The sequence below is a fragment of the Pseudomyrmex gracilis genome, unplaced genomic scaffold (assembly GCF_002006095.1).
Source record: "Pseudomyrmex gracilis isolate BER0280 unplaced genomic scaffold, ASM200609v1 scaffold_56, whole genome shotgun sequence".
In the NCBI taxonomy this organism is placed as follows: domain Eukaryota; kingdom Metazoa; phylum Arthropoda; class Insecta; order Hymenoptera; family Formicidae; genus Pseudomyrmex; species Pseudomyrmex gracilis.
This window is the reverse complement of record NW_018020640.1, coordinates 647,712-674,593: the sequence shown is the minus strand read 5'-3', so window position 1 is coordinate 674,593 and position 26,882 is coordinate 647,712. Positions and strand designations below refer to the sequence as shown.

Below are 26,882 nucleotides of genomic sequence, written 5' to 3'. Positions count from 1 at the left end.
ATATAATTGTACGATTTATTTATTTTAATATATGTAAATTAATAAATATACATTTCTCTTATCTCTCGCATTTCGATAATATTATTTATTACATATACGTGTGTATAGGTATTGAGAAATTATGAACAAATGAGAGAAACCCCCCCGATTCATTTTTTCAAAGAATCGTAATTATATGGCAGAACATTTTGAAACTATTTCGTTGTAATAGCGTAAGGACTTGTGAGATAATGAAAATTCAACATTTTGCTCAAATTTTATATACAATGATTCACGAAAAACGTTTTGTGTTGTTTGAAATATAAACAAGTTTACTTGTTAAGAAAATGAAAAATTTGCAACCTCCGTCGGACTGGTTATGCAACTCCTTTTCCCGTCGAGGAGATAAGTTTTTTTGCAAACAATTTGTTACTATTCCTCTTCGTTATTACTTTTTCAATTAATGATCTTTCCCACCTTCTCTCTCGACTTCCATTAAGAAGCAGCATAAATCTTCCAATTCTCGTTTCCATTTCCTAGAGATATCCTGAGCCACATTGCCTCGCGCGCCTTTACATCGTTCGCAACAAGTGTTTCCTAATCGATATCACACCCTATACGAAGCCCTTCTAATCGCGCAACGCGAACAAGTTCCAGGTGATCTTTGTTCCCGTTGTGTGATTGTCCCGATGCTGCATATTTATCCTAAAATATATAATTCTTATAAATTTCTTTAAAAAAAAAAGGAAATTCTAAACAACATAAGATTTACACATATTAAAATAAAGTTAATTTTGTTGTTGGCCATGTCTGCCGCGTCATCAAGTCTGTCTCTCTCTCTATTTCTCTCTCTTTCCCGCTTTCTAATGATTAAACCAGTGTGATTAATACACGCTCTGTTTATCCTCCGAGGGTTAAACCCCCGTTCATTTGTCTCTAGTATTTCGAGGGACGTGACAATTTACGTTTACTCGATAAGTCCTCTCATCTCATCGTCCTTAATGATGTTGTACATCTTCTGTCCCCGTCTCTGTCACCCTCGCGTTACGTTGGCCCGCTACCCAACAGCGCGGTGGTGCAATCGATTTCAAAATCCGACGACGCACGCTCTGCTCGCCGCCGCCGCCGCCGCCGCCGCCTGTTGTACCTTCTCCTCTTCTCCTCCTCCTCATTGTCCTGCCTACCTTTTGCTCTCCAGTCAGTGTCATCGCTGCGGCGGAACCGGCGACCGCCCACGGGAACATGGTCCAGGAAATTGCGCTCGAATTCGCCGAGTGGTGATCATTTGCTCGCGAAGCAAAGCTTAAAAATACTGACAACGGTGTTTTTTACGTGACGATAAGCGATAGGATGTGCTGCAGGGTGTGAAAAAATTGAATCACCTGCGTCACGCCCAGGTGAGTACAGACACAAATTTTGCTCATTCCACCCACAACATGTCTCTCTCTTTTGCTCGCTCTCTTTCTCCATCCCTCCTTCTCACCCTCTTTTCCCGTATTTAAATTTTTAATGGCAGAAATTTAGTAATTTACGTAACTTTTTTTAAATTTCTGTGTTGACTCGTGGAAATGTTTTTTTTTTTTTTTTTTTTAATTTCAATATTTTGAAAAGAGTTTTTCCAGTATATAGTTTTCAAAATCAAGATTGCGATCACGTTTGTTAATGTAACATCTTAATATTCACGAAAGCTCGCTTTTTATCTAACTAGCTCGACAAATAGGACGCTGCTACACTTAAATACATTTACATTTTGATTAAACAAAACGTGATTAGGTGTGCGCATTTTTTTACATATTTACGTCAAAGGTGAACTTCACGGTAAGCAAGATAAATCTCTCAATGTTTAATACAGATCGGGGTGGAAATTACCGCAGTGCGCACCGCGTTTTTATCATATATCCGAGGATAAAATGCGGAAGCGAAAGAGGATTGAAACCGGATAGCGCAGGCTTTCAAAGGAACGTTCATTCGTTTACGGGGAAGAATGAACGCGACTACAACCTGATGCTCTCTCGACTGTGTGCATATATATGTACATGTGTGTACGTGTGCGTCGAGATGTACGCGATATCATTTTACAAAATATAAAACAGTAACGAGCGGACGTTTCCGAGGGCGAAATCCGGAATAACCGGGAAAAACCGAAGGATAGAAGAAGCGAAAGGATCAGCGACGTATAGCGTATTGCTGTTGGACATTCGTAGCGTCCGAGAGTTTGGGTAATTCAATTTGTTCGAAAGTCGCGCGATTTGTATGTACTGTGGATGCACTAGCTTTTCTGTTGAATCCGCATTCGATCCACAAGCACACGGGCACTGCACTCCGGGGGGGCGATGCACCCGGAATAGTACTTACACGAACTCTAGAAACTATCGCCGCAGAAGACCGACTGCGGCTGCCTTCCACTCACGATGAATAGCCTACAAACTGAAACCCTTATATATACACACGCTTGGCGCGATGTTTTGCCGTGAGAATATAAAAATAGAAGTACATACACATCGGGAAAATGTGTAACGCGAAGTAATAATTTGCTAATAATTTAAATTGAATACAAAAAAAAAAAAAAAAAAAAATTCGCAAAACACACACCCTGATCTCGGTTAGTTGTTCGCGAAGATCTCTGATGTCATGATTTTATATTGGTATTTTCCGCGGCGGATGTCCCGAGGGCGCATAAAATCATATATTGTCACAGACGTCTGAGAGAGCACACAGGAAAGTGACACGTAAAGTGGATTCACAATTGCAGGGAACATCTATGGGCCGTAAACGGTGGTGGCGGGGAGGTCTGGGGGAGCTGTTGGTGCTTTGCATCCTCCATCACGTCGTCGTTCTAGCTGACGGCAATGTCGGTGAGTGTGATTAAATGTTATTCCGTGTGAGCGCGCGGACAACGACGCGTTTGCGTCTCAATTCTCGAGCGCGCAATTTATTCTAAAACTGACAATATATATTTTGTCACGCGATATCTGCGATATAAGAAGACGTTCAAATCGGTATTTTCTCACTTCACAATGCGGGAGCTCCGTTTTCTTTTTTTTTTCTTCTCTCAGAAAAATTGCGAAACAGCGTCGTCTCTGTTCGTCGGAATTACAAACGTGTTTTCTCGAATGAAATAAGGTCTCTCGGGTTATGACGTTCTACGTGAAACTTCTGGAGACTAGACGTAGCTCTGCTCCTCTCTCTTTGAAATTAATACTCGGATGAACTTTAAGTTAACTCTCTTTTTTCAGAGCCGATAAGCGAGAGGCTTATAAAGAGATAGGAAATATGAAGTTTTTTACGATGAAGAGCGTTCCACTCGATATGTTTCATTACGAACCATCTGTTATAAAACGCCCGATCAAGCAGTAACTCTTTGTGCGTGAGCAGTGCACGCGAAGATAAGAAACAAAGGGAGATGAGAGATAGATTCTACAACAGATGTAACGACATTCTGAGAGAATTATCACGCGGACTCACTCAATATCGCATTAACATTTCATGGAAATCGCTCATCCGCACACATTTATGTTCGTAAATAAACTTCAAGTTAGGTCGCAAAGTAAAAAAATGATTTTTAGATTTTTTTTTTCAAATATCTTTGTAAAATAAAAAGCTTAAGAGTCTCTCTCTTTCTCTCTCTCTCATAAATTTTAATAAATAATTCTCTAGAAATGTATAATCAGAAAATCTTATCTTCGTTTTCAATCAATATTTCTGTTCGCAATATGCGAGTGCTCATATCAAAGTGTTAACATCGATCGCGTTCGTTAATGGTTGACGCCCCATTAGGCCAACTGCGTTGTATATTTCTATAAGTGCCATGCTGTTTGGTCACATTCGTGAAAGTGCACTTATTGATTAACAACGCAAAGAGAAGGAAGACGTATAGCAAGCAAAAAACACCTTACTATTATGTCTCTGACTGTTGTTACACGCAAAGAAAATTATATTCACGTTTACGAACAACGAGATCGCAATGATATCGTGTGACATTATGAAAGAAAAATTGAACGACGCTACGTAATTAAGAGGAAAACACAATTCGCGCTCTTGCAATGTTACGCGCCTATGTACAAACAACTCGAGAGAGTTGTCAATTACTTGTATGGGACCTAAGAGCTAATTAATTGCGTTAAAACTTCCGTCGGTCAATTTAGAGTACGCCGGCGGGGTGTTAGATAAGAATGGAGAAAGTTTTGACGCTATGATATTAGCGCGACTCAAACTCTCCTTAAACCAGTATCCAGCAAAACTATTCCCGACACGGCAATATCCATCACCTGGTCTTGACGTCATCGAGGAGCTTTTCACGATCTTATTGTTTCCGGCGTAGTTTTACGAGAATCGGGATTAAAGGATCGTGTCACATCGATTTCGCGTTATCCGTTATCACGGTTCTCCTCGCTGTGCGAGCGCTGCGCTGTGCAAGTTTACTCACGGCTGATAAGCCACAGCTGGGCTATAGAACCTCGTCACAAATCTCGCAATTATGGCTATCGCTTTTTTTTCATTAGCGAGACAACCACGAAGAGAACATTTCGCGTCTCTCTGTGATCCGCGGATCGGATCTTCCGTGAATCATTTAAATGCATCTAATCACTTGATGTGATCTTGAACTCATCGACAACCTTCAACAAATATATTTTATATCATCCAAATCAGTAAATAGCAAAAGAAACTTTTTCTTACACACATACGTACGTGCATAAATATGCAGAAGAGAAGGGAGATGTTCGATTTTCACCCACGACAGCAGCTCGAGAGTTATCGAGCCGTTCATCCCACGCAGCTACGCCTTCGCAAACTTCGAGATCTCTCTATCGCGCGCGCGTATAAATGTCTTTCTCTCTCCTTCTCACCGTCTCCATCTCGCTCTTTTATCAGTTATGTCGCGTAATCCTTATCTATCTTGTTTTCACCCTCGAACCTCGACTTATTCATTATGCGATCCCTCTTGCGGCTCTTCCTGCCGCCTCGTCCACGTGTATCTCGCTGTTCTTACATACATATTCATTTTGATGCGATTTTGGTTGTTGCGTGCTTGCTTGTTTGTGCGTGGATCGACGATGTGTATCGTCGATTTCATACACAAGCGACATTCCGTCGCTTCGTGTTTACGCACTTCGCCTCCAATAATTGTCCTGCATCAGAAAAAAAAAAAAAAGATAAAAGATAAAAAGTGTAATTCAAAAGAAAAACTTTTGGTCGGAACAGAATTGAACGCGGTGAAAAAATATTGTGACAATATATAAAAATTTAACACGCGATCCAAATAATTCTTTCACAAAAAGAGGACAATAAAGTTTCATTCGGTTCGGGGAGAGAATTTTTTCTTTTCTCGGGAGACGAATGTCAACACGTTCATTTATTTAACGACGTTAAACCAAAGTTATTTTCGACAATCTGATAACAACTTTGCTCTTATCTTGGATTTTCGACAAGGTCCTGGGGATGCGACATGTGTGTGCGTGCGCACATATATTTCGTGAATTGATCGGTCGATTATTTCACGCTTTCGCTTCCCGAGAGGGTCAAATCACAGATTGCACAACTGTGTCAAAATATTTGCGCGATATAACACCGTATGCGCGCACACACACACACACACACACACACACACACGCACGCGATCTGCATTAGTCTGATGCGGCGAACCTATTGTATAAATTCCGTACATGTAGCAAACTCGCTACTCGATTTATCAAGCTCGAATTATTCGACCAGCGTATAACGCACAAAACAATTTCAACTCTCACAGGGTGTATAATCGTTTCTATTTCCAGGATGTCTATTTAGCGAGAATGTGTGCAACGTGGAAACGGAAAGATGCTTCAACGGTAAATGCAATTTAATTTTAATTAAAAACATTGAGTTAGTAATATAATAAAAGTTTCCTCTTTAATTGTGGCTTTTTTTTTCTCTCGCTGTACGTGCACAGAGAGACGGATATACATATAAAATCTAATTGTTAATATATATCAGATATTTAAAAAAAAAACTTTACTTCTCCGTGCGCTACATATTGACATTTGTTTTTCAGATCGGGCGTTCGGAAAATGTATACCACGTTACGTGAATTTAGAGAACGGCAATTTGTATCAGTAAGTCACGATATAAATAATATTATATAGGTACAGACTTCGTTATGCAATTGATGTTATCTGAAACGAAAGAGAAAAGTTTCGGATTCTCACACCCCGATCGGTTAATTTTATCGCCGGGTCATCAAACGGTCTCACTACTTCGCTCGTCTTCCTTTATCCGTCTTCGTTATCGTATATCCACGCATTAACGTTTTTAGCGTTCTCCCATCGGCGCGTAATCGATGCGCTATCGCGTTGTGTAATATACTTTTATTGTCCGTCAGATACACTCTCGATGCTAGCGAATTGGAGGTATTAAGACTGCAACTAGAAAGACTCGAATCTGCTGGTTACAAGTGGAAGCATCCCTTCACGCAATGTATTATGCAAACATCGTTACGCAATGTTCGGCGTGGGTATGTCGCATTCATTTGCAAATTAGCTAATATACACAGTCGAGAAATTGATATCAGTATGAAAAGTCAATTGAGAGAACGACAGAATTCATTATTCGTAAGACTCTTTCGCGCGATATGAAAAGCGTAAAGAAAAAAAAAAAAAAAAAACGAAAAGAAACGCAACTTGTTTGATGCTTTTCAGACCGAACGGCATGTACGATCTTCGTCTTTGCGAACGGCTGAAGATACCACGTCTCGACGAACGCAACCAGGTCAGAGCATAAATCATATAATATCTAGATCGAACATATCTTTTTCCCGTTCGCATCTATCACAGATGTGTAGATTTTCAGACAGACAATACGCGACTGGACTGACATCACATTATCTTGTTGTAGAAATATACAAGATTTCGTCTCTCGATATCGAAATCCTTTTTTCGCAGGTGTCGATCCCGGCAGTTGCCATACTGAGAATATCCGCTGACAAGGAGAAGGCATTACCCAAGAGCAATTTGGCCGATACTCTGTATCATCAGGATATCAAAGACAAGTACGTTCTCTTGCTGAAAGAGAAACTGATTAGTCACAGAAGAAAACGGAAAGAGAAATTACAAAATACAATTTTTTTCAAAATTAAATTACATTCACGGAGAGAGACTTGTGTTAAGAATTGTTTCATCTGATTCTACTTACAGGTTTCCGAGCGGTTTACATTTACCGCAAGCGTTGCCGTACAACCGGGAATCCATCGATCGCGTTTACAGACAGAGATACGCGAATTGGCGCGATGTCAAGAACGATCGCGCTTCGATCAACGACGAGAGATACGAAGGCGAGCACGGAAGATCGTTGAGCAATACGGGCCAGCAGTTGTATCTGCCCAGAACACGTCGCTACAGCTTCATCGACGATTACAGAAACGACGACGTCGAGTCGTACGAAGACACTTCGAGGAACAAGAAATTGCCGGAGAACAACAATAAGAATCTTTACGACGACAAGCTCGAATTCTTACCGAATGAAAACTCATCGAGTTACACGCTGCTGAAGTCCACTTCGTCCGACGACGCGGACGAGAAGGATGAGAGAACGTTGGCCCGGAGATACAAACACCGGCAATCACTGCTCGATTTTATTAACGATTATACGACAACGGACAACACGAAAAAATCTGCACTCGACGCTTCGTCCGACAACGCGGACGAGGAGGATGAGAGAACGTTGGCCCGGAGATACAAATATCGGCAATCACTGCTCGATTTTATTAACGATTATGACACTTCGCCCGACGACGCGGACGAGGAGGATGAGAGAACGTTGGCCCGGAGATACAAACACCGGCAATCATTGTTCGATTTTATTAACGATTATACGACAACGGACAACACGAAGGACATGGTGATCGGACGCGACCATAAAGATGATCTCGACTATGACGGCGAAGCGATTGACGACGGGGATTCGGTGAAGATCGAGAAATCTGACGTTTCTACGAAGGCAGACAGAATGTACACCGAGGGTGGAGTCGTACAACCTTCGAAATCTGCACTCGACAGAAGCGGTGGTGAGTTCGTAATTCCGAGATGAATTCTGTTAGATCGATATTTAATATATTTGCGCAACAAATAATAAGATATATCTATATATATATAATACATCCGACGCAGAAACTTCAGAAACTTACGACGATGTGTTAGACGAGCTTCTGTGGCGACGAGAATTGGCCGGCTTCAAACGCAGAGAACGTCTAGACGTAAAGAAACCCGGACCGTTGTTCGCGACGAATAATTACGCGTTTAAAACCCAACCTACGCCCAGTAAGTGAGAAGAAATACGTTTTACAATATATGTATTTCTGTCGACCCTAAATCGACTCTTATTAATTCACGATTTATGATATTTCTGCGCCTGTTGACAAAGATTATTACATGGAGGACATTCAGGACGTAAGTATAACCAAGTTGATGCTGTTGTATTAGATTGGAAAGAGCGTTACATTGTTACTTCATCAATCCGTTATGTTGAAGGACGAGAAATACGAACTATCGATGAAGAAGAGTTTACCTGTTAATAACAAGGAGAACGACGATTCGCTAAAGAATTACGAAAACGTTGATCTGGACCACGTCTACATCGAGTTTAAGCAAGAGTTTCGCAAATGGGCTGAAGGAGAACACGTAGTAGACAAGGTAGATTAGGAAAAAAAAAAAGCGAGTAGCAGTTTGAAGTCAAAGTATATAAATGTTTCACACACAAGAAAATTTGAAACTTAACTTTAAAGTTTGAAGAAAATATTAAACTCTACTTACTATATGTAAGTACGGTAAACTCAATAGGGAATCTCGTTAAATTTTCAGGTGGAGAAGCTTTTAGAGCTACCCGCCGGAACCTTAACAGACGTACGAGTGGGACGCGCGGAAGTTACGTTTAAGGTCGTCGGGAACGACAAGAATTACAATTCCACCGACATCATCCACAAAATTGGTATACAACTTGAAAGTGCCGCGCATTTTTATTTACAAAATGAATTATATAAATGTAAAAAAAAATTAAAGCGTATTTGTTTTTTTTTTTTCGATGCAATAAGATGTGTTGTATGTTAGGTGAGATACGCGACCAATTACAAAAGGAAATGGGAGTGAAAGTTCTCAAAGCGGGAATAGGCGACAAGGTATCGACAACAAATCTTTCTTAAATGTGTTATCTTACTGTTTACCAAATCGAACGCGAATATTCTTCCGCAGACTAAATTACCGCCTATCCTGGAAATAACCTGGGAGGATGGCATGAGTTCCAGCTTGTTCAGGGCGTTGGTGGCCTGCGGGGTCGCGGCCGCGATCGGTTGCGCGGTGGTCACGCTGATAATCGCACGCCGTACCGCAAAATATCGGGCGAAACTCGTCGGACTGACTACTCCGGATCCGGAAGCGTCCAAGGACTATCAGGACCTGTGCCGAGCGAGGATGCAGGCGAAGCAACCGAATGAGAAAGTGGAGTCGCCGCGCATCACGAGCCTGTCGCGCGAACAAGAACCGAACAACGCTTCCTCCAATCGCTCCAGCACATCTTCCTGGAGCGAAGAACCCACTATCTCGAACATGGATATATCAACCGGTCACATGGTTCTCGTAAGTTCAAGATACAATTCTTTACGGTAATCGATGTATGTGTTATAAAAAAGGACGTACATCGAAATTGTGTTTACAGAGTTACATGGAGGATCATCTAAAGAACAAGGACCGCCTGGATCAGGAATGGGCCGCTATATGCGCCTGCCGCGCAGATCCATCGTTCACTGAAGTCGCGATGAATGACGAGAATATCGAGCTGAATCGTCCCCGTTCAGTGATCCCCTACGATCATTCCCGAGTTGTCCTGAACGACCTCGCGAACGCTCACAATTCCGATTACATAAACGCTTCTACGATCGTAAGTTTTTATATCACGATATTACATCACTTACATCCAAACACCAGTATATTCAATACACGAGATGTATCGAATATATAGTCTTTAACGGTTGTAACAAAATTTTTCGATTGTTCCAATATTTGCGCAAGTTCTGTGTAAAAGGCGATTTGTTTGTAAAATAAAATAAATGTATTTTCGTTTTCACGTTAACGTTGCTGAAATACGTACGACATTCGATTTTCTGGCTGCCGCATCGCGTAGAAGCCGGTAAGTCACAGCCGACGGCATGCCAAACAAGTTGATCGTTTGTAAAAATAAAATAAAAAAAAAAAAAAGATCGTTTGTAAAAAAGATGAGAGATATATACTTAGTGTTTTCTCGACGCAATTTACAAGGCTGACACGCTTATATTTTTGTAGTGCATCGTAATTTGTAACACAGTGAACATATACTTTTATTACAGCATGCTTTATCGCGACAAGCAAGTCTTTGTGTATTTTTAAGCGCACAGTTTTTAGCGATGTATCACCGCATATCACAATCATCCGATGTGTGTATAAACCGTGTGATTAAAAAAATGCAAACTCCGGAACGGAAAAGCAAGTCTCGAACGTGTCAACGCAATGAAACAGAGCGAGATTTTAGTTGCGCAGTATTTTATACAGCTTTATATTGCTGTAGTAGAGCGTAAAGTATCTTGCAATAAACACGTTGTATATATTCGTGAAGGAAAAATCTTAAATTTCTAAGAAACAGAAACGAATATTGATTAGATTGATCGAAACATTTTGATGTTAAACAAAACTAAAAGAAAGAGAAAATTAAAAACAAGACGGAATCGATCAATCTAATATACACGCGAATGTACGTTTACGAGTAAAGAATTGTTTATCGAATTTTTCTCTCAAGAACTTTTACCTTATCTACAATGTCGCTCGTTCGTTACAGACGGATCACGACCCCCGGAATCCGGCTTACATAGCCACGCAGGGTCCGTTACCGCTGACCACGGCTGATTTCTGGCAAATGATATGGGAACAAGGCAGCGTGGTGATTGTGATGCTGACACGACTCACCGAGGAAGGCCGTTCTATGTGCCATCGCTACTGGCCGGAGGAAGGATCGGAACTCTATCATATCTACGAGGTGCATCTGGTGTCGGAGCACTTCTGGTGCGACGACTACTTGGTGCGCTCTTTCTATCTGAAGAATCTGCGCACTTCCGAGACCCGAACCGTCACGCAATTCCACTTCCTGTCCTGGCCGGAGAACGGCGTTCCGTATTCCACGAAGGCTCTGCTCGAGTTCCGAAGGTGAATTTTAATTGCGCTGTAATTGAAGTGTTTCAGGAATTCAATTAAGAAAAGAAATATGTAATTCGCTCATCTTTCTCATTCCAGAAAAGTTAATAAGTCTTACCGCGGAAGATCGTGTCCCATAGTCGTGCATTGCAAGTCAGTATATTTTATATATACAATATAGTTGATATTATTTATTCGCAGTTTGCGCATTCTTATATTCAATATATTTAATCGTGTGTTGCAAAAGTGACGGAGCTGGACGTACCGGTACATACTGTTTGATCGACATGGTCCTGAACCGCATGGCGAAGGGAGCGAAGGAGATCGACATTGCCGCTACTCTCGAGCACATCAGGGATCAGAGGCCCGGCATGGTCGCTACGAAGCAGCAGTTCGAGTTTGTTCTGATGGCGGTGGCGGAAGAGGTTCACGCGATCCTCAAGGCTCTGCCTGTACCGGCCGCCGACAAGAACGCCGCAGCGAGCGATTCCTCCCCGCCCAGCAAATCGGAACAGTGAGAGCCACTCTGGCCGTGACGCGAATTCAACCCTGAACAGCACGAAAGGTCTGAAGAACTTAAAATTTTCGTTCCCTTGTATTTTTGTGCACACACAAACTTCATATGATTTGAAAGATATGAATTATCAAAAAAGCAAACTTTCAAAGAGATGATTCTTTGTTATTGCAACGTGCGTGCGGGAGTTCTGATAGTATGTTTATGTTGGTCGATCATTTCGTACTCTCCAGGATTAAAGTCGCGACCGAGGATATGCATATTGATTTCGATTTTCGGGTTACGAGGGAAAAAGGAGTCAAATACTTTCGCTAGCTGTTTACCGCGATGTTACATCCTACCGGAGTAAAGAATGAGAATCAATTGATTTCGTTTGAATTTTCTACACGCTCCAATGTACTTCCCGACTAACACTTTCGCCTGATTAGTTTCATAGAACGCATCGATCTTAAGCTTCTTCTTTTATATTTCAACTGTATTTCTCTTAAAACGTGAGAAAACAATAATCGACTTAAACTTCTAAGAAAAAAAAAAAAAAATCTAGTCATATAATGAAAGAGAGAGAGAGATAGATAGATAGAGAGAATACAGTTTTAAGTACGAAACGTATTAAGGGAAGATAAAAAAAAGTCAGACTAGAACGTATATATGTTAAGGCAGCTTGCAGTATAAATGTGATGCATATAATCGTTTTTTTCTTTAGTGCTATACTATCTATAATAAGGTGGTGTTATCGTTTTGTTACGTCGACATGATCGTGTGCATACGTATTTTTTTTTTTTTTTTTTTTTTTTTTTCTGCTCATCAATAGATCAGGCGACTGATTATGTTTTTTTTTTTTTTTTTTTTTTTTTTCTGCTCATTCAGACGCGGCCTATTTCAAGGGTCAAGTACCTGTGAAGAACAGACAGACAAACAAAGAGATCGCTATATTCTCGAGGCATATATATAACATATATATATATATATATATATATATATATCAAACGACTGAACTCTAGGCAGTTACCATACTGTGCGATCGATCGGTGATACGACGGGACATTTTATACTAGTAGAGTCTACTTATATATATATAGCGCTGCAATATATTTAACGTTTAAACGCGATCGCTTCGGGAAACTTTTAATTTGTTCGATACGGAGGATTTCGTATCCTGGTGGACTGATACGATCGGATCGGCCGCGTTTAGCGTTAAGTGAGCTACGTGCAATGATGATATATACGCGGGCCAGGATTTCTCTATTGTCTGTCGTGGACAAAGTGTATTGCCTTTTTCATATTGTCTTTCGTACGTAAAGAAATTTGTGAAAAGAAATCTACAAAAAGCCGTCTCCGTCGGTCTTGTTGCGTATCAGAGATTTCAGTATTTTATTAGAATAGTTATTTTATTACACTATCTCGATTCAATAGTTTCCTCACCACCCCCTTTCCGTCCCCCTTCCTGTAGTTACATACATATGTACTTAATTTTACTTGCATCGTTTTTTTTACGTATATACGCACATACATAAAATGTGTACATACACCTAATTGAATTTGCATTGACTTTCTATGTGCCCCCCCTCGACTCTAACGTCGTGCTTTAAAATAGCTTTAAAAGGGACGGATGAACCTTTTCGATCTCTCGAACCTTGGTAAATAACAATCAACGCAAATCAATCAGTCATTAAGTCAATTGCGAAATATATATCTATGCAACGTGTGTAAAGAGACGTGAGCAGAACGGTTATTTTAACGAAGCGTGTATACAGCAGATTAAAACAATAACATTCTTTGTTATCACCTTTGTTGTGAGAAAGAAAAATCTTTCAGTGTATATTCTCTGTGTGTAGTTTTTATTTTGTAGATGAAGAAACGGGGTCATATTTTTGTACTTGTTAAATACAGACGTTTTTTTTTGTTATTCTGTGTAAACTTTATATAAAAAAAAATATGCGCGGATGATCGATCGAACAGCCAAATTATCGTAATATCAACTCGCGGAAAGCATGCGTATAATTGTACTTATGCGGCGGATGAATGATTTGGCCGATCGTTGTTGCATCGATTTATTTATCAAAGAATTGATACTAGTTTGTAAGAAGATCAGTAATGCCATTTGATGTTCTAAAATATCGTGATGTGTGCGTTTTATTTTGCTGAAGAATTATATAGCTTGATGAACGATGTTAAATGGTAAAAAAAAAAAAAAAAATTATATACGTAAATATCCACGCATCTATACTGGCGTGTTGTGTCAGGGTTTATTACAATACGACGATTTCGATGCCACATTATTGTGAAACTTTCGTGACTGATAAGTTCATATCATTTTTTCTTTCACAAACGTGTAAACATCCTATACATATCTACGGTATTTCTTTAAACTGGTGCTTCGACAGATCTATAAAATCATTTATTTTTTCGTAAACGCAATTAAATGAAATTTAATGTTTTAACACCGACGTTAAGGATTAAATTGTTTCGCGAGCGCCTATATAATTAAATGCATAACAATGCCATTTGCGCGATACGAATACATTTATTTTTGTGGGAAATAGAGAAAGAAATTCTGAATGTACCTTGAAACTGTGACAAACTTTGCTTGATCACTGCAAACTGAGTTTGATTAGCCTTCTTTAGCACTGACTCACATGAGAACAGATTCTATATTTTTATGTAAAGGGATGAGTCTCTCTATACAAAAATATATGAAAAGAAAAAAAAAATATATGATATAGTTATATATAAATCTATACTATGTTACCCAAGATATAATACTATATACATGTTGTAAAATAATAAATCGATCTATGTTCAAATCATAAACGTGTGCTTATATTTCTTTCCGTGTAGGTTTAACATGGGTACGATATATACATATATATACATATATGTACATATATGCACATATATATGTACATATATGTATATATATTGTATATGTATATTTATGTTTTAAATACAAATCGTTTTATATATATAATAACACAAAATATTTTTAAATTAGGTTTTGTTAAGAAACAACAATATATAAATTATGTGAACACACACAAAAAATATATAATCCAATACTTACAATAATAAACGGCGATTTTTAAATATTATGATTTATATAGATTGGTTTTTACTTATAAGTGCTTGATAACGTTTCAGGAAATTCTGGATCCCAGAAACCTTAAATAATTATTGTTTCGTCACACGTATCATATATATTATAAAAATATTGAAAAAATATTTTATGTTATACCTTCTGGTGTATTCGCTCTTTCATATTTATCCCGATGTCGCGAGCAATAATTTTTTCGGTTTTGTAACTCTTCCTTAGGGAGCGCCAAATTCTTGTAATACTAAAAATCAAAAAATTGGAAACTAGTCCATTTTTTTGTGCAGAAAAAAAATAATTTCTATTCGTAGTGTTTTATATAATTATGCCATGTGTTAATATACTAGATATTATACTTCTTCACATTCCCAGCAATCCCGGCCTCTCAACTTTGCTCTGTCAGATTTGCATCGCATATTAAGCTGCTCTTCAGGAACATCTTCAGTTTTGCTTGAGCTGTTCGAAGATAATAATCGGTAAATATAGAAAAAAAAAAAAAAAAATACATATGTGATTGTCATAAACAAAAAATCTAGTTGTAGCATATACCTATTCAACAATAATTTTTTTACAGGTGGCCTGTTTTCTGTATTGTCCAAATTAGAATCATCAGTATATCTGTTCATAGATCGTTCTATAGAGAAGCAAAACGTTTCTTCTTCATATGCTGGACAATTATTTTTGTTCTCAGAAGTACATTGTATTCTGTCTGTTCCTAACTGATATGTCTTTTTGGTTTTCTCAGGACTTATGATCTGAACATCTGGAATGTTATTTATTTCTACCAGCGGAGAAGCCGTTGTATTATCTTTTAAAGGACTGTTAACTGTAGGTGTATCAAAATGTTTAATAAAGGATTTGTAATTTTCCATTTGTGTGGGATGCTTGGGAGTACACGATTCAGAATCTATATCTGTTACTGTTAATATTGGTATTACATCCTTATGATCAGAACTATTATTTTTCTTTTTAGGAAAAGTATTTATATTTCTTGAAGGGAGTTTTCTCTTAAGTTGTAAACAGCGTCTGAGTTTAGACATAACATCTCTTTGCGTAGGACTGATGTCTATCACAGTTTCATTGACATTTGTAATATTGCTGTCCTCAGTAGTGGATGCTTGCAGTACAGAAATATCTTCTCTTGAATTCTGTTGCACTTTTGGCAATATATCAGTCAAATCAGGTTGATTCACATTTGTTGAAGGCACTTTCTTAAACACAAGTCGAGTCTGTTTCAATTTCCTACCATCTGACAAAAATGTAGTTTCTACATGTTGTGATGTACTGAGTTCCAGATTGGAATTACATTTTTCAGAAACTTCTTTATTGCTGTGATATGTTTTCATATTGGATGTTGAGTTGTCATACACTGAATCTAATTGCATTAAATTTCTTGTAAAAGCATTGGAATCATTTAGATATGTTTTGCAGAGTATTGGACTCTTTGGTGAAGTATTTTCAGAGTTGTTTTTGTGTGGACTTGTATCCGAAGAATAACTAATATCTAATTCTGGCAATAAGATGTTATTTTCCTGCTTACTATCCTGGATGTTCAACTGTTTCTGAGACAGTACTTCCTCTTTTATGCATGTTTGAGACAATAATTCTTCTTTTATGCGTGTACAAGGTTTATCAACTTTAGATAAGAACTGACTACAATATAAATACATCCAATATGTATTTTGATAAATTTACATATAATTTACAGTCATAATAGTAGCAAGAAAGAAATAATCTCAAAATGCATATTGAAAATTTGAAGTAAAATGATAAAATATACATTTTATAAAAATAAAATCAGTCAAAACTTACCTGCTACACTGTTTGTGTTCCTCTTGCAACTTTATGTAATTGTCCAGTAAATCTGCAAAATATGAAACATCGAATTTGCGCTTACTCTCGACTTCGGTCGTCTTCTCTGTTTTCTAAACTTTTCTTAGAAAAATCAAGTCTTCGATCTAATTCAGATCATCGATGGTGAAAATGTCTCGCAAGAAGATATTTCATAAAATGTCGCGTCCGTAAAAAATAATCCATAAAATGTTATTTCTATCTTCGATCAGAATTGTTCCAAGTAGGATAGATTACGAAAAACATCACAATACACAGAGTTACTCTAATTTTTGTGCGCGCTTTTTCGTTTAGTTCCGTTTATCACCATCAGATGGCAAGAGATACGTTCAGAAATATGGCTGCGTTCTCCGATATTCATTGCCAATAAAAATCTACATTTCATGTGCTATAAGATTTCCAGTACTGGCAATAAATACGGAACGCAGCCTATTTATAACTCTCCAAGGTATATAAATTATATATTTAAAACTTTATAAAAAATGTACAAAATTATATACTTTATGTGTAAATTTTACGTATAATTACTAATGTATATACTGTTATGATGAACGATCAGCCTTGTTGATTATGTCTATTGTACGTACTTTGATAATGTTTAAACGCTTCTTGCAGGATTCCGACGTAGCTTTCTAGCGCTTTTTTCGCGTTTTCGTCACTTATGTGAGAATCGAACTGCGGAAATGCTGTCATTGTTATCGGAGCACGCTTGTGTTCTACTATTACTATTATTTCGGAGCAAATCGCGCGGGAACTGCAATTAAAATTCCTTTCCTCAAAAAAAGTGACGCAAACTCACAAAGCGCAAACGTAATTGTATTTCAGTCTTCACTGAGTACCGATGTTTATTAATTAAGAATTATACGTGCTACAAAAATGCTTTGAAAAAAACGGAGCAATCACTTAACATAGAACAACAGTTGACGCGTTCACGTCAGACATACACACATACACACTTGACGTAGGAAACTTTCAGAACTGCGTTCCAAAATCCATCGTCGAATAAAGTAGCGTTTAAATTGACCAATCCGAATAGAAGAAATCTCTGCTCTTTTCTTCCTGATCTTTACTCGACGAGTAAAGCAGATTTTACCTTAAAGTTGAAGTACTTACCTACAGAACAATTGTCACTTGACCGAATCGATATTATATTGATCGATATTATAGAACGATTTCGATCTAAATCGTCTGATAATCGACTAATCGAATTCAAGTTAAGTTGAATGAACGGTTCATTAATTGATCGCTCTGATTGACTTTTATTACTACTCCGTGCGATATGATACTTACGGAGAAAAGTAAAACACAAAGCTTATTCTATTGTACTTTTTTACAACTCTCTCAACTGTTAGTTTCAGCAGAAAAAAAATTGCGAGCGGCCAAGGATAAGTGAAAGCTTGTAATAGCTTTTCCGCCCTGTAAGCCACCGCTGTGTCCAGGTGGTACATATTGGCATCTACGTAGCCATGTCCACGAGCGATTAGTCAGTGCGTACGTTCACACATGGACATGATTCTATTCTGTGCTATGTCCACAACATGCAATTCTATTCGAATGCGATTTTCGCGTTTGAAAGTGTGTCTTGGGTGCCAGCACAGCATAATCAAAAACGTGTCAGACACACCACATGATTCGAAGCGTCGTGACGAGCTCTAGAAGTAACGATAATTTTTATTTCGATAGTTCGCTTGCATCATTCAAGATTAGTTTGAAATAAAAAAATTTGTTTTTATCATGGGTATGTATCAGGAAAAAAATATGAAAAGTTTAATCTTTATATTACCGCAATATTTTTCTGCGTTATACAATATTTTGCATATCATTATATTATGATGTTTTATATGTAAAAACGCAGTAAAAAAGAAAATGTTAAGTTTAATTTGAGTGGACATTTTAGAACATTAATGACGTGTCATTAAGTTTTCTCGAAATTTTATGGTAAATTAAAAAATAACTCATTCATGTCATGTGTTACTTAATGACAAAGTAGCAATGTTAAGTGACACATTATTTTATATTTATATTTGGTATTTTTATTCTAAGAGTGTGATATAAATATAAGATATAAAATAATTAAAACCTACAGTGGATTAAAATAAAATCGTAAGAAATGTATTTTAAAACGAATTTTTTGTGTGTTAAATTAACTCATGATAATAAGTAGTTTAACTTTGGTTTGAATAAAGGTGATTATTTTATGTGTCAAAGTTTATGATTTAAAATTGAACTTTTCTTAGAATTTTGATTTGAGACTTGTAGATTAATTAAAATATTTGTGGTAACAGAATCTCCCCAAAATAATATTCCATTTCTAAATAACGTACACAAAATCTAAAGTTATGATGTTGACATAAATTTAACACATGAAAACATTACAAAAATGATAATATATCAATAGTTCACAGTAAAACAATAAAACGGCAGAACATAAAAATTGTAAGACGTTTCATTTTATGGACACACATTTTTTTTATTGTGTATTATTATTATGACTGATAAAAATATGTTTTATTTCTTTTTTATATTTTCGACGTGTTCTATTACAGCGATAGTCAGATACACATTTGTATATAAGCCACTCAAGACACAGCAGGTGTCAGATCATTTTTTGCGACAGAAGACACAAAAAAAGAAATCACTATGAAACTCATAACTTTATTCCTCGTAGTTGCAATCGCAATCGCGATTATTATTCCGTCTATTAACGCCAGTGCGGAAGCAAATGCGGACGCTTTTGCTGAAAGTTTTGCCAATGCTTTTGCTGAAAGTTGGGCTGATGCTGATCCAGGCAAAGTAACGGTATAGCAAAATATTTTATGTTTAAAACTTTTATTATATCACAACTGTGGTAACTGCCAAATAAAACATTTGTACAGAACAAAAACTCTATTAGACGTCTATTAGATTTTGCATGAACCTGTTGACGTCTATATAATGAACGTTTAATGAAGTTTTTATTCTGTAAGCAGATAGCATATAATATTTATATTTATATTTTAGAGTGCTATGAAAGAGGGGGCCATACTAGCAGGCAAGGCAGCAGGCAAAGCACTTTGGGAGTGGGCTAAAAACAAGTGGGGAAAATAATAACATAGGTATTTTACTAATATATTCAAACTATATATATTTAACTATTTTTATTTGAATAATAATTTTACTTATCACTTTGTTTTTTTATTTATTCTATAAAAATGATTTAAAAAAATAGGACATATATATATATATATATACATACATACATGTATGTATATATGCTCTTATAGAAATTTATTACTAATGTAGCCAAAATAATACTTATTTCGAGTAATTAAAGCACTGTTTATCAATAATTTTGAATATTAAAATTATTGCTGAATTACTCAAAATAAGTAGTATTTTAGCCACACCAGTAATAAATTTCTGTAAGGGTGTGTTATTTGTTTTATACAAAATTTTTTATTGTGTTTGTAGCTTCTGCTTTCTGACTCATCGGAACGGACCTACTTGATTCGAATATATTGAGACATGTATAATTATGAAATATGGAAGCACGAGCGCAAAACGCCAGTGTATATTTGTTACAAATATTGTAAGTACTGAAACGTGTTTGGCGAAAAAATACTATCAGAAACAGAATAATTATGTCAACGTTAAATTCTTTACATATATATATATAAAGCAAACTTACAAAATTCTGTTTTCTCAAAATTTACAATGTTCTCAATAAATAATTGCAAATAAAAAAACGTAAAAAAAAAATATAATGCGCTGAATTATTTTATATGTATATGTAACACTACCGACACGCTATTGTCCATCCCATGATGCTTGTCTCTATTATTTGTTCATTTGTTTATTCGGTTTGTCATTTCTGAACTTACTTTGAATAATTTACTCATTGACGAAATTTGTACATCATTTCCAACTCTTTGCTTCTCGAATTTCATTACGAGTAAACTTTCTAAAAAATAAAGTCGGTTTGTTTTTTATTTCAACATCATTACTCCTCGATATTCTCTCAACAAACGTAATATTATTAGCGATTAACAAATTAAAACAATAATGTCTTTATAAGTAATAGTAAAATAATTTTACCGTATACTCGCGGACTATGATTATTAGTCGCGATATTAATTACATGTTATTGCGAACGCCTGACATTTTATGACACACATGTACGACTAATGGTTGCGCACAAGAAGATAATAATCGCAAGAGATGCGGGAACAAATTGTACGAAGTTTCGACTCCGTTTGTCATAATAACTGCGCGTTAATTCGAATATTGAAACGCGCGGTCTTCTTCGATAATCGACATATCGAATCGAAATATCGACGTGCGCAGCAGCAGGCACGAAACAAAACAATCGTCCACTGGTCCCCGCTCAGGTTTGCTTCCTCTTCTCTGAGCAGCTGTTCCTTTGGGAGTCGAGAAAAAGCACAATAAATTGAAAAAATGGCTAACGAGTCTGTGTGGAGGAGACCCAGAACTGATGACGACGAGGATGAACTTCTACGCCAGCAAGAAGAATTCCTAAGGTCACGTCAACCGCTGCCTGTAAAACTCGTAAATTCAAAATGTTCTGTCGGGCAAAGCAAATCACAGTCTTTAAATTCGGCAAAGCTAGATGCGGTGTCGACCTCACAGGGTGTTGGAGAAGTGATAAATCCCGATATCAGAGACAAAATCGAAAAAATTTCGAAGACGCTCGAAGATGTGGTACACGATGTGCCAACAGTTACATCAGATGTTATAATTGGAAATATTGTGGAAAAGAAATTCCAAGGTGACGAGCGCAAGTTTGACAATAACTGTTTGTCTGCGGCAAGTGTACTGGGGTTTCCGAAAGTTTTTAAATATGAAACCAATGTACCATCCACTGACAAAGTATGTATCTTTACAAATATGTTATCAATTAACCTCTTCGGTTAACCTATCCTATCGTCGACGGCCGCCATAGGCCGTCAAGTGACAGCTACGCGGAACACGTGCACTGTACCGAAAAGGTTAATTTTTTTAATATACTGTTATATTATAATTTATACTATATTGTTATATTCTTTTCAATTTTGTAAAAGGTCATTGGTAAGCACAGTTTATTCTGGCATAAAATTAAATCACAGAAGACTGGCAAAGATAACGTTGTCAAAATTCAGAAGGATGAATCTTCTGTTTGTTGTAACAAAGAAGAGACAGATGTTGCAATTGACAGTCAATTAGTTATTGAGATTCACAAAGAAAATTTGGAAAAGTTGTCTCAAATGAGTCAAGAAGAAATATTAACAGAAAAGAAAAAACTGGAAGAGACTCTCGATCCTAAAATAATACAATTTTTGAGAAACAAGAGGAGTCACAAATCTAAGAAAAGATCAGCTGAAGAAAATAAATTGCAACCCAATGTGTCAGTTATAAATAATGAAGTAATTGATACAGAACCACCTGATGATAAAAAAATAAAACTGCTTTTAAACAAAAACGAGAATGATGTAGAAATGAATTGTGAAAATGCATCAAATGTTTCAATCTTAGAAGAAACAGTCATGGACACAGAAGTATCCAGTGACAAAACAGAAAAAATGTTAAACGATGACAAGAAAATGGATTGCAAAGATGATACATTAAATATACCAGAATCATCCAAAGAAATATTAGAAGAAAGCAAACAAAAGGGATGGCTTCATATGGATAGACCAGAGCCAGATAAGTTGAAGTGGATGGAAGACTTGCTAGAGGAAAAGAAAAATGAGCCTATGTTGAATGAAGAGTATAATGCAAGATTTGATTTCAAAGGTAAACATTACATGTTATTACATGTTATTTGCATCTACTAAATTTATTTCAAAGTACATAATATGTGTAATTTATTGTTGTATTATGCAACATATATATTCTCATTACTTAGGTCTTTTATTACCATATAAGGATGAGAATTTAACAATGGACAAAGGTCTCCACCATCATGGTGAGGAGCCTGATCGTCCTGGATACTCTCTTCAAGAGTTGCTACAGCTGAGTAGATCTTCCACTCAGCAGCAAAGGTGTACCGCGCTCACCACTTTAGCCAACGTTATGGAAAAAACACACAAAGGCTGGTACGACAAGGCTCTGTATCCGGCGCCGTTAACCGCGCTCAGTCAAAAAAATATTTTGCTGCTGCTGAGGTTCTCGTTAGACGATACGTCCGTAGCTGTAATAACAGCTGCTCTGCAAGCGCTCCGAGCTTTTCTGGTTAGCGAAGCGGACGAGGTATGTCTCGATAGGTTATACGGATTCGGAATGTGTGAAGAACCGACTTTGATGCCCGAACTCGAGGACAAAGAAACGGATAGTCTGAAAGATCACGAGCTGGCGCAATTTGATGCCGTAGCTACGTTAATAAGAACAGATATTCTAAAAAGAATTAGGTAATTTTTGATAATTTTATTTTGTGGAAGTTATTGCAACTCGTGTGATTTATCGTTTTTAAGTATATAAAATAAGGAAACTAATTTGGCTGGAATTTTGTTTTTTGGATGTAGATACATACTAAGTGAGATACGTCCACCAGCTGTTGGAGTAAAATGTGCATTAGAGATACTCATTCGCCTTGCGAGACACTCCCACGCAACAGCGGTGAATATTGCATCTACGGCGGATTTGTTAAATATCATCGTCAAGAATTTTATGCCACTGTCTGTAGATCGACTAGGTATTACAATTAAATGTGCTCACATGTAATCTATCTATTATGTTTGTTGAGTAACTTTTTTTTAAATTATTTTTCTCATGTTATAGCGATGCAGGATACAGTAAACAGTGCTTACGGAGTTCCAGTAGTCACGGCTATTAAACTTTGTCGTGTTCTTGTCACATACGTTAAGAAACCCATAGCACAACAATTAAAAATCATGGAAGTTATCCCGATCATTCTAACGTACATTACTAGCGATACGGGGTAAGAAATTTTTACACGTTTACTTATACACATTTTTAAGAATATTGAGTAATTGTTTTTTCTCTCTTACACAGTAAACAATATAACACGAATCTTGGGATTGAAAGCTTGCGACTCTGGCAAATGCTGTTGCATTACGAGATAAGCTCGGACAGTGTCTTAGGAGCCGTTTTAATTCTGAATTCACAATTACAACTTTTACTGAGTAATCACGATATTCAAAACATGTCCGAGCTGTCGTGCGAATACGCTGCGGCGTTAATTACGGTGACGAGTTATGGTCGTGAATTAATGCCACATGTGTCCACGTTGCTGGAGAAGTGGAGCGTTCAATTTTCGTTGATGTCACAACCTACGGTAACTTCTTCTCGTTATTAATTTGATTATTTAATTCAGTATTTTATAATTAAATTTCGAAAAATATTTGTACGGAATAAAAGTGTGTTTTGAAAGTGTTATTTTTGGTTCGTGAGATGTGTATTGAAGTAACTATGTAAATTTCAGTGGTGTGTTATGAAATTGATCGCCAAAACTTTACTCGTCGTTTATACGAAATCCAACTTCAGAACAACGCGGTTATCTATTCAACATGTTTTTGCAACACTCCGGTAAATATTATTCCGTTCATATGTCACACGCAAAAGAGCAATACGTAACATATGTAAAATGCATTTGTCTCTTTTTTACAGTTCCAGTTCGAATTTGTTGAGTGACTACAAGTTGGCTGATCGGATACCATCTTGTCTACCAAATCTGGATGTGATCGCGGAAGACGGAAAGTTGCAGCCGCTGGTGTCTGTAAATTCGTGCATACCGTTTTTGGCGACACTGCTAAATATATACAACAGTCATTCTTGCGTAGCAGAGATACGTGCGATAATCGAACACCCGTCTTTTTACAAATATATGCGAGACTTGGAGACGGTAGAGTGGAATTTGGAACGATCGTGGTACACCAGAATGGAGTTGTATCTCTTGACAGCGGTGGTAAAAGGAGCGCACCTGTTGAGAGACACGATTGACAATCGGACGTCAAAAATTATATGGAAGATCAATATCAAACTCATCTCGACTTTACCAATGGATGCTGGTGATCAGGTTAAAGAGCTCCTTGAAATTGCACTATCTAATGAAGAAGTAAACTTGGAAATAATCACCAACGAATTTAACAAATTGAATTTGACATCCGTAATAAATCAAAATAAGATAGGTTTGTGTTCCAACGCGGCGTCTTTGTATCAGAGATACGTAGTTTCGAAAGGCGAATGGAATCAGGCGGCAATGCCGAAAGACTGGCTTTTTTTACCGTTGGTTCACGTATACACAAAGTGCAAAAACAATGTAAAACTGCAGCCGGAAGATAAGGACAGCATTCGGGCTGTGCTCAGTCTGGCGTTGATCCTGCCCGATCTTATGAAAAAGTTGTCGCCCACCTTAAGATTCAGCAGACTGTTACTGGTGTATCTGTGCGACACGGTGTATCTGGACAAAGACGTGTCTGTGTTAGTGTCGAATGTCATGTCGAGTTTACTGAGAAAGTACCACGCGCGGCTCAACTTTCAAATGGAACTTCCCGGATTAAACTCCTTTGTTGATTTGTTTACGGCATTGTGCGAGCACTTCTGCTCGAACTCGTACGGCGACGACGGTTTCGCGTCGGTGTTGCTGGTGCCATTGGCGCAACGGCACAACGCTCACTATCGGAAATTACTGTGGTCGGAACACGCAGCCGCGCTGCGATATCTGAGACTGCCGTGGGACAAGCTGCTGGTGCCAGCGAAGGAGTATCTCCATCCAGAAGAAGAAGACACGTCGCTCATAGAGAGTTACATCACGGCGTTGGTCCGCGAAACGGTCAAAGAGACGTGGTGTCCGATTCCATTTGCGATCGCTGTGCACCATTCGGCGATGTATTTGAAGCGAAGCGACAAACTGGCCACGCGAATGCGAACGCAGATGGAGAAGTTACGAAACAGAGATATCGCGGACAAGTTGTTGCATTATACACCGCTGCAATTCTAAATGTACTCACTTGGCTGGAGAGAAAGAGAGATTTCAAGTAACAATTTTATACGTGTAAATATGTAAATAAATCGGCTTTTTTTTTTAAACTTGTATATTTCTTTCAGAATTGATTTCAGTCAACGTTAGAAAGTAGACAGATATATATATATATATTATGTTTATATTATATGTGCAAGTACATATGTACACATTCGTATATGTATATGTACGGATGATACAACAATTTTTTTTTTTTTTTTTCTAAAATCTAGCAAACGCGATATATAGAGAATAGAAACAATATCTATACGTAATTACAGTAAGCTTAAAGGCAAGAATTGGTCACTTGATTGCTGATTGCCAAAAATTTGTTTTTCAAAGTGCGTCGAGTTTTTCTATTACGTTGCTTTGAAAACACAACTTCTAGATAATTTTAAACACACACGCGAGTGAAACGCGTGTTTAACATTTGAAATTCAAAACCTTGTTTTAACAAAAAGAACTCTTAATCTTCCGAAGAGGTGCGAACATATAAAAAAAAAAAAAGAAGCGAGAAACACGTGTAACAAATAACACCGAGGCAAAACACGCAGGACACTAGCAATGCGTACGAGAAGGTATATTGCGCATAAATCCCGAAGATCCCTCGATCTTAGATTTTTTTTTTTCCCCCGAAAAAGAGAGAGTCTTAGGCCGGTATGCGTTATAGTTCGTTCTTGTATTGAAAATTGTGTTAAATTTATTTTGAGAAGCCGTATGTGGACCGTCTCATTGGAACATCCGAAGATGAAAACTCAATATGATCTGAAATAACAAGATTCGACTCTTTATGTGAATATCGGCCTTAGAATCTAGCTTCTCTTCATCTTAGATCGTTAAATAAAATGTTCGCCAGCTCGATCAATCTCAATTACCCGATAATAACGTTTTCGCGAGATTTCTGCGCGATTTATGCTATACAATCATCGTGTACATATTTGAATTGAAAATAGTTTGACGAAGCTATCCGACGCGTAATCTGGCACTTTGATTGACAGTCTCCCGTTACACGTTTCAAGGCCTATCTTTAGAGAATCAATAGAGCTCTAGAAAAATTGTTTAAGCACCCGTATTGATAGAAAAATTGATAATGACGCAATCTAAAATTCCGATAAAAATATATCATTAGATTCGAATATATATATCGGGAATATATCGATTTCTTATTTCGTGTAGGAATCATTCCGGACTAGGAGAAGCGAGACTACTCCCAGAAATAGGCCCCGAAGTTCATCCCGTCGTTCACAAGCGCAAAAATTATGATCGGCCGATCGCGCGCGGGACAGGACATCGATTGCGCGACGACGTCGG

General features: G+C 37.5%; 3 protein-coding genes and 3 long non-coding RNA genes across 10 annotated transcripts; 3 read left to right on the top strand and 3 right to left on the bottom strand.

Moving 5' to 3' along the window:
• Window positions 1–45: 45 nt before the first annotated feature.
• Window positions 46–12,462, top strand: LOC109853930 (receptor-type tyrosine-protein phosphatase N2). Of its 4 annotated transcripts, none has more exons than XM_020426510.1 (19): window positions 46–1,376; window positions 2,732–2,834; window positions 5,751–5,804; window positions 6,008–6,068; window positions 6,335–6,466; window positions 6,651–6,720; window positions 6,894–7,000; window positions 7,146–8,014; window positions 8,118–8,267; window positions 8,371–8,396; window positions 8,478–8,639; window positions 8,808–8,934; window positions 9,054–9,121; window positions 9,195–9,578; window positions 9,658–9,879; window positions 10,123–10,128; window positions 10,810–11,174; window positions 11,262–11,315; window positions 11,410–12,462. In XM_020426510.1, the coding sequence occupies exons 2-19, from the start codon at window positions 2,741–2,743 to the stop codon at window positions 11,678–11,680; spliced, it is 3,222 nt and encodes a 1,073-aa protein (XP_020282099.1). In that variant the 5' UTR covers window positions 46–1,376; window positions 2,732–2,740; the 3' UTR covers window positions 11,681–12,462. The 4 variants fall into 4 exon arrangements, with proteins under 4 accessions (XP_020282099.1, XP_020282101.1, XP_020282102.1 ...); XM_020426512.1 differs by having other exon boundaries at window positions 46–2,198; XM_020426513.1 differs by lacking the exon at window positions 10,123–10,128.
• LOC109853934 lies at window positions 2,833–11,025 on the bottom strand. The gene is made up of 3 exons (XR_002250165.1): window positions 10,938–11,025; window positions 4,669–5,108; window positions 2,833–4,595 (listed from the first exon to the last, which is right to left on the bottom strand). It is a non-coding gene; the product is annotated as an uncharacterized LOC109853934 (long non-coding RNA).
• A 2,248-nt stretch (window positions 12,463–14,710) lies between the features above and the next one.
• LOC109853902 lies at window positions 14,711–17,939 on the bottom strand. Its single transcript, XM_020426468.1, has 6 exons — window positions 17,203–17,939; window positions 16,577–16,628; window positions 15,314–16,417; window positions 15,121–15,220; window positions 14,909–15,008; window positions 14,711–14,835 (listed from the first exon to the last, which is right to left on the bottom strand). Exons 1-6 carry the CDS (start codon window positions 17,306–17,308, stop codon window positions 14,786–14,788), a joined length of 1,512 nt encoding a protein of 503 aa, XP_020282057.1. The 5' UTR covers window positions 17,309–17,939; the 3' UTR covers window positions 14,711–14,785.
• LOC109853903 lies at window positions 17,049–20,151 on the top strand. Its single transcript, XR_002250163.1, has 5 exons — window positions 17,049–17,063; window positions 17,968–18,353; window positions 19,162–19,414; window positions 19,616–19,710; window positions 20,066–20,151. It is a non-coding gene; the product is annotated as an uncharacterized LOC109853903 (long non-coding RNA).
• Window positions 20,080–20,774, bottom strand: LOC109853904. The gene is made up of 2 exons (XR_002250164.1): window positions 20,690–20,774; window positions 20,080–20,555 (listed from the first exon to the last, which is right to left on the bottom strand). It is a non-coding gene; the product is annotated as an uncharacterized LOC109853904 (long non-coding RNA).
• Window positions 20,775–20,952: 178 nt separating this feature from the next.
• Window positions 20,953–26,823, top strand: LOC109853905 (RNA polymerase II-associated protein 1). Of its 2 annotated transcripts, XM_020426470.1 has the most exons (10): window positions 20,953–21,151; window positions 21,242–21,481; window positions 21,673–22,384; window positions 22,497–22,998; window positions 23,113–23,282; window positions 23,369–23,528; window positions 23,603–23,885; window positions 24,033–24,136; window positions 24,218–25,587; window positions 26,748–26,823. In XM_020426470.1, the coding sequence occupies exons 1-9, from the start codon at window positions 21,050–21,052 to the stop codon at window positions 25,548–25,550; spliced, it is 3,606 nt and encodes a 1,201-aa protein (XP_020282059.1). In that variant the 5' UTR covers window positions 20,953–21,049; the 3' UTR covers window positions 25,551–25,587; window positions 26,748–26,823. The 2 variants fall into 2 exon arrangements, with proteins under 2 accessions (XP_020282059.1, XP_020282058.1); XM_020426469.1 differs by having other exon boundaries at window positions 20,953–21,481.
• The last annotated feature ends 59 nt before the right edge of the window (window positions 26,824–26,882 follow it).